General features: G+C 43.8%; 2 protein-coding genes across 19 annotated transcripts in view; one reads left to right on the forward strand and one right to left on the reverse strand.

The window, feature by feature from the left end:
- Positions 1–1161: 1161 nt before the first annotated feature.
- pgm3 (phosphoglucomutase 3) lies at positions 1162–10210 on the reverse strand. 2 transcript variants are annotated; one of them, XM_031800255.1, is made up of 14 exons: positions 9974–10210; positions 8388–8535; positions 7674–7882; positions 7172–7356; positions 6627–6694; positions 6354–6487; positions 5933–6128; positions 5064–5221; positions 4487–4570; positions 4315–4413; positions 4102–4221; positions 2156–2278; positions 1846–2019; positions 1162–1704 (listed from the first exon to the last, which is right to left on the reverse strand). In XM_031800255.1, the coding sequence occupies exons 3-14, from the start codon at positions 7878–7880 to the stop codon at positions 1618–1620; spliced, it is 1635 nt and encodes a 544-aa protein (XP_031656115.1). In that variant the 5' UTR covers positions 7881–7882; positions 8388–8535; positions 9974–10210; the 3' UTR covers positions 1162–1617. The 2 variants fall into 2 exon arrangements, with proteins under 2 accessions (XP_031656115.1, XP_020310430.1); XM_020454841.2 differs by having other exon boundaries at positions 8388–8512; positions 9974–10174.
- Positions 10110–13029, forward strand: part of LOC109866267 (clathrin coat assembly protein AP180) — a 43257-nt gene continuing 40337 nt past the window's right edge. For 16 of the 17 annotated variants that reach the window (XR_004204645.1, XR_004204644.1, XR_004204646.1 and 13 more), the window contains exon 1: positions 10135–10264. Coding sequence is in view for 14 of the 17 variants with exons in the window: in XM_031800244.1 (XP_031656104.1) it covers positions 10135–10264 (130 nt within the window). In the remaining 3 variants the exon portion in view is untranslated. Of the gene's footprint in view, positions 10265–13029 lie in introns of all 17 variants that reach the window. The other variant, XM_031800240.1, reaches the window with a different exon arrangement.

Genomic DNA, 13029 nt, shown 5'->3' on the forward strand with positions numbered 1-13029 from the left:
CTAAACAGGCTTCTGCTCTTCTCGCGTCTTATCTCCTTCTTGAATAGACAGAAGTGGACAGGTGAAAGCAAATTCACAGTAGGAATCATCCATATTGCTTTCACCTATCCTGGGTTTGTCAGATCTGTGGAGGAGATTAAAAAGAGAAGACAAGGAAAGGCAGCAATGCATGTCTTTTGATATGGTTGTTCTTTTGATATGTTAGTAAGTGTACGTGTGTTTTGTCATTGCTTCTCTGTGGTTGTGTATTTGTCAGGGCGCTGATCGAGGGCAGGACACCAGTCTCAATACCATGGCACAGAGCATGTCTCTGGGTGGAGGAAGAGGGGGCATGGCCATCAGTGCTAGCATGAGTGCTTGCTCCGCCTCTGCCTCCGTTAGTGCCTCTGGTAATGGGTATGGTGCTGGGCAGAGTCCCCAGTAATGGACATTATGGAAACACCAAAGAGGCCCCTGTCGGGGCAGTGGAGGTGTAAATCAACAGAGCTATGAGGAACAGTCAGTGGAGATGACTGAGCGGAAGACTCTTCTCATCAGGTAGAGCAAGCCTGGGTCATAACCTATGATCTTTGTCATCTGAAAATATGCTAATTGTGTACATTTTTGTATACATAAGTATATTTGTGTCACCCAGTATCATTTTCAAAACACTTTTGTCCTGGCCTTTTATCTCAGAACAGTTAAGACAGAAGACATGTATGAGAGTGACAAACAGGAATGCACCATCTCCGGAGCTGCTGACGACACAGACAAGGATTAGAAAGTTAGACCAATACCCTTTAGACCTAAGCCCTAGCTCTTCCACCCACAAATATATTCTACACCAACCCCCTCGGATAATGGTCTTCAGGATCAGGACGCCTATGGTCCTCTTCTGTGTGTCTCTGGCTGCACTAAACTCTCTGAGCCTCACACTGCCTTTCTGTTAGCCTTTAACTTCCCTGTGTCTTAGAATCATCTCTCTATATAAGCAAAAAATAATAATAATCTATTACCATATTTTCTCTTGATGTGGTCATTTCAGAGAGTATACCTGTATTTGGGTTATTCTGTTAAGTAATAAGGCAATTAAGTCTATGTACTAATGCATGCCATTTATTCCATGTAACTGGAGGGTTTTTGAGAGGATACGAACTAAAAAGAAATGCAGAACAAGTTTGATGTCAGTTTCACTTTCATATCTTTACTCTTGGTGTTGAACAATTACATAGCAGCACAGTCTTTCCAGTTGAGATCTGTTCATAGCAGTGCAGTTACTCAGATATGAACAGAAATGCTAAATTGATCGACAATAATAACCGGTAATGTAAACACTTATAATTACATGGGAATAGTACAAAACAAATACATTGACTGGATTAAGGTTGGGTAAGAAGGGGGATTACATTTTATTTAACCTTATTTAGCATATGCTCTCTTCACATTTACTGAAATCAATCACATTTTCCAGACTCATAGAAAAGTAGCAATAATACAGTATTAAATGCATTATACCGTATAAAATGATTTGGCACCTGATAAAAAGGCCACAAAATGGGACTGGATTCAGGAAGTGTGGTCCATCTTCAGGAGATTAATGGATTTTTCATTAGACTTAAATTGCATAGTGTGTGTGTTTTATAACGATTTAGGCTCCTCTCCTACTCCTCCAGCGAGGCGGTACACTGCCAGGCTAACTTCATGTGCCAGGGCATCGGCACTCTCCTGAAACACACAGAAACACATTACCATCAGACAGTGAGAGACAGAAAAAGAAAGTGCAAAGAAAGTTAAAGGCATAGTGAGTGAACATGGAAGGTGAATTGAGTGGCTCACTATCACTCCATGTCTCAGCCTCAGTCCCACCTGTGTGTCTGCCTCAGCGTACACTCGGACCACATCCTCTGTGCCAGAGGGACGGACAAAGGAGCGTGCCCGTCTGTACTTGTTCACCCGGCTGTCTATGGCCTCCTGCAGACCTGCTGGACTCACTGTTCTCCTCTCTGCATCTGTAGTGTCAATCACCCGCCGGTCTGCCACCTATAGGCCGCACAACAACACTGCAACTGTGAGGCACTGGGATGAACTGTGTTAAAACGTATGTACTAGTTTCCTTTTAATATACAGTCATTTATAGAAACATACGATGCAACTCCCTGAGTGCACACACGCACACCTTGACTTTGAGCTGTCTGTTGGGCAGGTCTGTGTAGATGGCATCCCATTGTTGTACTGTCATCCCTCTGATGGCTAACACAGCCTCAATCAGCAGCATGTCAGAGATAGCATCTCCTACAGTCTTACAGAGAGAGGGAGAGAGAAAAAAAGTAAGTAATGCACACAGAATTTGACCCTTCATTGCAATGACTGTGTGTAGTCCCTGAATTGCTCAAATGGTTGACTGTGGGTGTTTTGCAATATGCATATTACAGTGCTGCACACTCATGTGCCGAGTGCATTCTCAGAGGACATTCTCTTGAGTATGTTCTTGTGAGGACGGGAGTGTGGAGAATACATAAAACATTACATTTGAGAAGCACTCACACTTCCCCTACTGTATTACCTCACACCGCCCCTCCCCATTCACTGAACCTTCTTCCAGCCAGGACAATGGCACCAATAGATGAAACAAGATATACACAAAGCAAACGTTTTACTTTATAACTATCAGCTAGCTATATGTCAATAGTAATAATCTAGCTAACCAGAAAGTTTATTCACGTGAAAAAATGTCAACAGTCAGACGTCTACAGCGGGTGGTCCCTAAAACGCTGTGTGCTGAACGATCGGCAGACAAACGCTAGAGCCACATTCAGTACGATGTGTGTGAGCCTTAAGAACTGAAATTTCAGCCTGTTTTGGTGGGATGGAGTTTTGGCCTGCCTGGTGACATCACCAGAAAATGTGTTAATGGACCAATAATAAAGGCAATTCCAAACCTCTCTGCCAATAGATGGGTTGGTTGTTTAGCAACAAGTGCGCAAATATGGGGCAAAAACAACAGGGTTGGCTTAGATTGTTGACAACATGTAAACTATATTTTGCCTCCAATGTTTATTGAATAAATTGCACATGAGCACTTGTTGTCTATGAAATACATTGTTACAGTTGTTGGTTAGCTAGCAAGTGAATTTTTTAAATATTAGCATAGAGGTGACGTCAGTCAAAACACCTCAAAACAAATCAAGGTATCAAGAACAAGAAAACACTTACGTTCCCGCATGGCAGTTTCTTGTCATTGTTGCTAGCTATCTGGTCATCCAGAATCACAACAACACATGGACTTTTGTCCCATTTAAAAAAAATGTATTTAACCTTTATTTAACTCGGCAAGTCAGTCAAGAACAAATTCTTATTTACACTGACGGTCTAGGAACAGTGGGTTAACTGGTCTAGGAACAGTGGGTTAACTGGTCTAGGAACAGTGGGTTAACTGCCTTGTTCAGGGGCAGAACAACAGATTTTTACCTTGCCAGCTCGGGGATTCAATCTAGCAACCTTTCAGTTACTGGCCCAACGCACTAACCACTAGGCTACCTGCCGCCCCACTGAAGCATGCACATCATTTTTTGTGACGTTCTCAGCTAAGCCGTCTATAACAGCTAGCTGTCAGTTTTTCCCTCCCCAATCAGACCACTCCCAGACAGTCCTAGGAAAAAAGAAATCTTGAGAATTTGCTTAGCTAAGAAACTGTTTGTTTTCAATGAAAATTTTCAAAAAGAAACAATCACAGTAAGGCACGTCATTGTTACCCAGAAATGATTTGATATTGAGATAAAAACAGCTGCATTGGACCTTTAACATATCAAGATAAAATACTGTAGTCAGGCAACATATGAGATGTGAATAGGCAATATTTCATTCTGAAGTCAGAGTTTATTTTCTCTTGCATCAGCCCAAATAATGTCCACCAGCGGTTGTGTTATATTTCTTAACGGACTTGCCTAGTTAAATAATAATGCTTAGAAATGTGCACAAGCGGATTACGCATCTAAGAAGTGCCCTCCGTGCTTTTATTTGGACTCCGACTGATGCATGCTCCAATTTCCGTGCTCGGACCGCGGTACTGTAGTATGCATATTTAGAAACACCCTGTGTTGACCTGACAATGTGTGGCCATACCTGGTTGATGAGGTTGACCGTGTTCTGCAGTAGAAGTGCAGCTCTCCTCCTCTCGTCGTTGGTGTTGGAGTCCTGGGCTAGCTTCTGAATCTTCTCCTCTGCTGCTTTACTGAACAGAACCTGAGACAGGACCACAACATAACCATAGTCAGACGGGCGGCCATTGATTGCGTGCTTTCAGTGCGAGTGTGTATTTGTATGTGGCTTACTCACAGTCCCGTGGCCGTTAGCCTCAAAGTAAACACCAATGTCAAACTCCTGGGCTGCATGGTGAAGGTGTTTCACTCCTGTCTTGGTACACCTCACTATTACCTGGGAAGAGGGAGGAGAGGTCAGCACTGATCGCATGTGTGTGTTGGAAAGACTGAGGAGTGTGTGTCCACACCTTCATGGTATCTTCCAGGTATTGTGTAGAGCTGCCGTTAGCGTACGCTGTCTGCACCACGGCTATCTGCAGGTCAAGACCAGCCTGCACAAACCCAAACACACACAGGGGGAACACAGGTTAGTGTGCACACTTCTGAATGAGGATGGTACCGAGTCCATGTGTGTTATGTAGGGGCGTGTTTAAGCATCATTCATCTTGGTTAACCCAGAACTAAAGTCTTGCGTAATTGGTCAGCTGCTCGATTAAGTTCTGAGTCCATACAGAAGCAATGAAGAAATGCTAAACGAGGAGCAGAACCGGAACAAGTAGCTCCACCCTCTGTCTTCGCAAGCTATGGGCCGAATGTCACCTCCCCCCCAAATTTCAAAAGATGCTAACACCTGCGAAATCGTGATTTGTCCAAATAACCAGTGATGAAAAACCCAAGCCCCGGAACTATTGCTGCTCGTTAGCGAACGGTGCTCATAGTATAGAGACAGATCGACGGTACCACTTATGTTTACTGCAGTCTGCCCACCAGAGATTAAAGCATCCAAGGTAAGTATAGCAAGTGTGTGAGTGTGTGTGCATATACTTGTGTGAGCAGTTCTTTGAGGTAGGTGCTGATGAGAGTGGCAATCTTGTCTCCATCTAGCAGATGGAATCTCCCTGCAGAGCCGCTGTAGTAATAAACTATACGATCAGCATCGCCATCATAGGAACAGCAACGCTCCCCAGCAGTCATCTCCACCCCTAGAGAGAGAGAGAGAGAGAGGAAAAAAGAGAGAAGAAGAAGGGTTAGAGCCATCCACTTTAGGAGTCTGGCTGTGGCCTACAGTATTTATTACATGTAACTCATTGAGATGTCTTCCCTCTGGTTGCCAAACATGGAAACTATAATATAACAATCCTGACTGTCCTGCGCTTTCATAATGAGATATAGCAGGTCTGTTTATCAGTCACCTGTAGTCTGAGACACACTCATGAGTCAAAGTTCGGTGTCGACCTCACGGTGCATTAGGACACACCAAGAGGTGAGCACTACCTCAATAACAGCAGTCCCCGTGTAGCTCAGTTGGTAGAGCATGGAGCTTGCAAATACAGGGTTGTGGGTTGAATACCCACGGGGGACAGTTTGAGAAAAAACTATGAACATGTATGCACTTGCTAATGTAAGTCGCTCTGGATAAGACCATCTGCTAAATGACTAACGTAAATAATCTTAAGTAGCTTCCTCTCCTTGTTTCTTATTCTTTCCCTATACAGATCTGAAATGTAAAATGACAGTTGCAAGGGGATATTCTCCATATAGCTTTCACTTGACTTACCCCATCTCTTCACAGCAATACAGATGCCGTGCAAATAAAATAAAGGAAACTGGGCGAGGATGCTATTTGTGGTCTATTGAGAGGCACACATGGAGAGAAAAGAGACCAGGAGAGGTCTGCTGGACTGCAGTCGCACCTTTGGGAGCTCTCTGCTGTACTTTGACGTAGTCGGCTCCACACAGGTGGTTGAGTTTACCGCTGGAGCCGTCGTTGAAGAGGGACAGCTGCAGCTCGTTCTTCAGGTAGGTCTCCATCTCACACACCTTCAGAGCCCCGATACCATTAGCGCCATCCACCAGCAGGGCCTTCTGATCATCTGTACGGTTAGGCACCTGGAGAGAGGGGGCGGAATGGGTAACATTATTTTTCATGAACAATCATTTAACTGCTTGAAAATGTGTATACATGATTTATAAAATAATATACATGCTTATAACTGCTTACAAATGTGTGTATGTGATTATAAATGATAGAATACAAATGTTTTATGTATAGTCATGCTTATTAAATGGAGGTTATTATAGTGTTACAAACAGACAGAGGTGATGTAGTCTTACGTTCTTAGTGAGCTGGATGAAAGCCTGGGAGAGTTTCCGGTAGTAACCTTTGACAGTGGCTTCACCATAGCGACCCTGGGTGTTCTGACAGCATACCATGTAGTGCAGCTGGGGTGTCGTCACCAAGCCATAGTCTGATAGACAGGGAAAGATACCAATCAGTGATTTACAAAAAAATAACCAACAATCAATCACACACCAAGGTGTAGTCGAATAAGAATGACAGAAGGATTGACATAATAGACAGCTAAGGAAACCTAAGAGTTAACACACCTTTACTGTGGCCTCCCAGGGCATGGACTCCATCCAGTACTGCCTGTGATAGGCTGTCACTACTGGGCCTGAAGTAACACAACCAATCAGATTAAATGTCTAAGGAGATATCGGAGTTGCCTGACGACTCAAACTGAATTCTTCCTCTGCTGTATGTTCGCTACATAGTTCAGTCTGAGAATTCCATCTTTGAAGTTGTTTGTGGTGACGTCAAAATGTTGTACAAAGCAAAGTCATCAGTGACTGGATCATATCTAACCAATGAGAGTATCAAAGCCAATGACACATTTTTAGATGCCGCTTTACCCACGTGTGTTCTGGCCCAACCCATTGGTTTCTGGGACCAATCAGAACGGTTGCATTAATTTGCATCACCCGGTGCCTCATGTGGAAAGAGTTTACGTATTTAAGACCATTCCATTGGTCCTAAAGTTAAATCTCCACCCACCCACCCAGGACACCGGGTGATGCAAAAGGAACTCACCCCGTTATATTGATATTCATGGTTATAGTTTAGTTTCTAGAGAATGCGAACACCCCAGTACCTGGTGTCTTTGCCCACGAACACGCTGGCCTCTTGGGCCATGCTGATGGCCTCTCTCTCTATGACATCTTTCAGAGCGGTGAGTAGCTCCTCCTGCTCTGCGTTGGCCAGCTGGGTGGCATAGACCTCCCACGCAGGGGTCACCATCTCCCCCATGGGGTCCACCAGCTTCACCCCGTTATCCTCCTGGAGAGGGGGTGAGATAGTGGATAGGAAGGGAGAGGTGGCGAGACGGAAAGAAGGGGTATGATGAGAGGAATAGGTAAATGGGGGGGGGGGGGGGGGGGGGAGAGAAACATGGATATTGTGTAATTCAGAAAAGCAATAGTTTACCTGAAACCAAATCAATACTAGACAACATTCCTCTAATAATATCTGAAAATCAGCCCTGAGAGCACACCAGAATAAAACACCAGAGACTATCAGTTAAAGAGAGACTCTGAAGCCACACAAACACAGTGAATGATTAATAGGCTACTGAATGCACTTCATGTTTTGTTCACCTCAGGGTTGTGTGACGCAGTGACCATGACTCCGATGGTGGCCTTAGTCTTCTTGGAGCGGAGTGTGGCCAGTAAACCCATTCGGAACATGACATGGTCTAACTGCTTAGAGTTGGTGCGGAACCCAGCAGTACCATACTGTAGGACCAACCCTACAGGTTTAGGGTGGACAGCAGACTTCTGGGATACTTCCTCAAACTGGGCCATTCCTGAAACACATAACAGGGAAACAAAGGGGATGTCCTGATAGTCTGAAGTTGGTTCCTCTCTTCAGCTCCTCTCCTTCATAACATGTAGTTTATAGTCGTCAAGGGGCTAAACATGTTAGGAATCCCAAAGAATCATGATCTGATATTCATTCTGAACACATTACAATAACACATTACAATAATAACGACGACAGCAATACACCTTTGTAAACACTATTACAATATTTGATTTGTCAATTTAATGAGGTGACTGAGTAAACATGTTCATCATGCATTCGTCGTTAATCCACCATAAACCTATGCCCTACTAGGACATACTTTACGGGTCAAAGGTGTAACGTTGTCTGTGCTGAACATTGATGTCAACCAGCTAGCTACTGCAGAAACATGATTGAGCTCCTCTGACATACGTGCAGCGTAATTTACTTGTTAAACGATCAATAGAATACAGACTATTCATTTCGAAATACTTACTAAACGGATCAATTGTTTTTCTTTTACTTACTTGCAGTTGTTGAAGAAGAAGCTACCAAGGAAGTGGAGTGAATGGAAAGCTTCCTGATTCTCCTGGCGACGTGGCTGCGGTTCAGGGTACGTCACGTGACCACGCCCTTCAACTGTGGTGCGCTGCTACTTGGAACGAACCCAATAATCTGAGCACATGAACTGGGCGGATTACACATTCTGTTTTGATGCATTTATTCAGTGGCCACCGTTTTAGACGACGATTTCAAACAAGAACAATTAGTGGAACTATTAATGGGTTTGTTTTTCCAATGTTTTTTTCCCCAAGACAAATAAATACGGTATATTTTTAATAATAGAGACTTTAATAAAGTGCCTAGAATAAATGTGTATAATAAAATGCAGTTATTGTCTATTATATTATCTTGCTCTGTATAGCTTTTGCAACAAACGGCAGACAACGCTACTTTACTTATAAGGGGTCGAGGCAATACAATTATGCTAATTATATTGCTTTATAGGCTACAGTGTGCGGCAAAATTTCAACGACCAGGCACGGCTACAGTAATAATGAGAGAGTAGTTTAATTGAGAGAGTAGCGTCATGAGGGCACCTGCCAATTGGAAAAAATTAACTAATCCCTGTGCGCAGTGTGTTCGAACCTGACTTTTAATATTGTGCACCCTTGCAGCAGTGCACACTTGAAAATGAACACTGTCATATTAGCGATATGAGTTATATACTGTAGGCCTACAGGAATACTCCCCTTTAAGAACGCACGACCGTGAGCGTGGTAGATTTGGGCGTGTGTCGGCTAATAAAGCGTCACCTGACCCTGACCTAACACTGACTGCACTGAGGGAAGAGAGGACAGAACCGCAGACAGATAGACACTCTAAATAAATAAACGAACGAGTGAATTAAATACACAATTATTTCCAACATCTCCATCTTCATAGAGTAGCCTATTCCGCGTCCTTGGATTGGTGCGCCGGTCAGTGTTGGCTACTGCCACAGGGGGAAGAGGCGCAACTGCTGTAGACAAAGAGAGAAGGGCAACGCGCCTATCAGACATTCCTGATCAGAAAAAAAGATCCGGTAGTAATATTTTAACCCACGAGCCGACAAGGACACTGTGCGTCATTACTACAAAACGGTTATTTTGAAAGCTCTACATTCTACCCGTGCATTTACCTCCTCCGGTTTACCGTTTTGCGTGGGGAGTGGAAACACTTGACCGTCAATTCGATGTTCCTGCAAAACGGATAAGAGAATATTCTGTGGATTTCTGATGAAGTTTGGACATTTGGCCAAATCCATTCATTCCGAGGACAAGAAGCGCTGCGCGGTCGCAACGTTTTCGATCTCCTGGTTGATTCTTTGTTAGGCCTATCGCTTTATTGCTGTGGTGCGAGGAAATATATTCTATTGCCAGCGTAGTGTTACGTAAGAGTGGCGTTATCCAAGGTGTTGAACTGGACGTTATAACGGGACACAAGGCAAGGGAAGAGAGCAATCTTGCGTAAGTCTAACCATGTCAGAACACACATATAAACGTGACCTAATTATTTAATTTCAAATTATGTCTTTATTTATTTACTTGAGCTAATTTTGAAAATGTGTTACCCATTCAGAAGGTCACAGGCCTATCCGTGAGGGATTTGGAGAGGACCGCACTGCACTGGCATCGTTGATACCCGTATTCCTGTAGGAAGACCGCCTTTTCATATTCTTTTTTTCTCATTAGTGAAATAAATTCTTGAGGTGGTCGACTACACGGGGAGAAAATGTCGGGACAGACGCTCACGGATCGTATTGCCGCTGCGCAGTACCAGTTGACGGGATCAGAGGTATCTCGCGCCGTCTGCAAAGCCACCACTCATGAGGTGATGGCGCCCAAGAAAAAGCACCTGGAATGTAAGAGCACTCCCATCCCCACCCTTTTCTGCATATATTGATATTTCGGGTCTTTAGGCCTACTCTCCAACTTGATTAGGATAGACATTTGTTTATTCAGAACTCACAGAAACACACACACACACACACACACACACACACACACACACACACACACACACACACACACACAGAGGCAATATCAAGTGTAGAACACATGTCACTGTAAACTGCATCATTTGTATTAGATGTCTATGGACAATTTGTTTGACATTCATTAGAATGTCACTTTACATGTTAGGCAAATCTTCAACCAATGCATTACATTTCTATGTTCCTGCCCAGCATGTGGGCAGAGTGGTAACATAAATTGATGTTTCCATGGAGATGACCCCATTGGTGACCCCTAGTCATCTCACATGCGCAGCCCATAGTGATTGGAGAGAGAGGTGGTCATAATTCAAGACAGGCTGACACACACAGAGGCCGATAGTTATAATACACAATGCTCTTGTTCACTTGCCCTTGCACACTACCCCTCCCAAACTTCTCTTCACTGATCCTTATGGCAGGAACGCTTGTCTTCAAGTCTTCACGGGCTGCAGTGTCTGCTAGTTTTGTTATTGATTAGCTAAAGAGCTCCCTTACTTGGTTTCACAGGTATAGCCTACACACTATGCCGTACATCAACTGACAATGCACGGGCAACAACTAGAAAACAGAAATATGTAGCCCGACTATAGGTAGATAGGCCTTTACATCCAAGTTGGCTTATTAACCAGTAGACAATTTTTCCTGCATCACCACAGAATTGCAACTTCATACCAAACAGCTCTGCCTCATGACAAGACATTATTAATCACTGTCATTCGGCCTTGCAGCCTGAGTCAGACTAAACCAGTCATCCTCCGTTGCGTGGATGGGTGGTGTTCCACCTGGCTATGTGTGTGTGGTCAGGTGGCCGGCCTAGTCTTAGGCTAGATCTAGCAGGACTCATGCCTTGTACTGTGTGATCCGCTCTCCACTGAATAATGCAGTAATCAGCCAATGTCTGGCCTGCATTATTTACACAGCCAAAGGTGGCAATGCTAATGATAGAGTAGGCAGGAGACTGCTAGGGATTAGTTTAGCATAGCACAGACAGAGAGAGACAATTCACAGAATGGCTGTCAAGGGAAAGACCTGAGCTCTTTAGCCAACAAATTATATTTTAATGTTTACTGTACATTTATAGGATTTTCATTTGATCACCCTGTTGCAGGAGAACTTTTCTGCAATATACTTCCTGATTTGTCCTTGTTTTGAAGATTGCTCATTAAGAAATGCTAGTGGCCATGACTGATGCCAAAAAACGAGAGTTGTCTTGGGAAGTGTGGTTTGATATGGGTGTGTTATGTTCACATATCGTACCTTGGCACCGTAGCAACAATATGGTCACTTCCTCAAAATAGTCACTTCCTTAAAATAGTCACAATTAATCTAAGATAAATTAAGAAATCTTTAATTAATTTAGACGTTTTTGCAAAGGAAGTCTTAGTCATGCAGTTGTACATAGCTAAGCTATTTGGTGCAGTATTTCTCAAGTGAAATTAGAATGAGGCCTCCCGAGTGGCACAGCAGTCAAAGGCATTACTACAGACCCGAGTACGATCCCAGGCTGTGTTGCAGCCGGCCACGACTGTGAGACCCATGAGGCGGCACACAATTGGCCCAGCGTCGTCTGGGTTAGGGGAGGGTTTGGCCGGCCGGGATGTCCTTGTCCCATCGCACTCGAGAGTCTCCTGTGGCGGCCGGGCGCATGCGGTGTTTCCTCCGACACATTGGTGTGGCTTGCTACCGGGTTAAGCGGGCAGTGTGTCAAGAAGCAGTGAGTCTTGGCAGGGTCGTCTTTTGAAGAACGCATGGCTCTCGACCTTTGCCTCTCTGAGTCCGTACGGGAGTTGCAGCGATGAGACAAAACTGTAACTACCAATTGGATATCCAGAAAAAGGGGTAAAAAGTACAACCAAAAATAACTAAATAAAATGTGCATGAAAACTAGTCAGTGCACTGCAAACAGTCTATCGAGTTAGGAAAGTCTGGCTTCGCGCTCAGTACTGATTTCTGAGAACAATAACATGTCGACAACTTCATCATCTGCAAGCTGTTAAACTATCGTAAATAAAGCGCAAGCTACACACTGTTTATCAGTAGACAAAATCATTTGCTAGCTAGCTAATTCCAACTCTGTGTTTGTCAATTAAGCTATCAAGTAGTAGCTAGCAGGCACAATGAGCAGCCAGGCCACAATCAGCTTATTAAGTCACTGGCTAGTGGCTTGGTGTCGCGTTTTTTTCACAACTTTATCACTATCTATTTCCAGAGTGTGTGTCTGTCTGTGTTTCATAGGGACTCATATTACAAAACAGATCATGGGGACACATAAGGCTTGCAAAAGGGTTTTGGAGTATTGACAAGTTGCATTTAGGATACAAGTGTTGTCTGATCGTCTCAATTGATTGACACAACGGGATGCCAAACGAACTATGGGAATTGGTTCCCCTTCACGCAATGTGATTAAGATGAATAATATCAAAGATGTTTACAGTCACGCCACACCCTTACTGTACCCATGTGACATGTCACTATAAAAGGTGATGAGGTGTGACATACTGTCTTTTCTTCACGATCACATTTATGTGTTTTACAATGCAAGATTGCTATTAATCCCCTTTGGATTACTTTCTTACGATTCTTCTATGACTTGAGGAGGTGCCACGAGTAGTTATATTATCTAATCTACTACC

This window comes from Oncorhynchus kisutch, linkage group LG21 (assembly GCF_002021735.2).
Source record: "Oncorhynchus kisutch isolate 150728-3 linkage group LG21, Okis_V2, whole genome shotgun sequence".
Taxonomy (NCBI): Eukaryota; Metazoa; Chordata; class Actinopteri; order Salmoniformes; family Salmonidae; genus Oncorhynchus; species Oncorhynchus kisutch.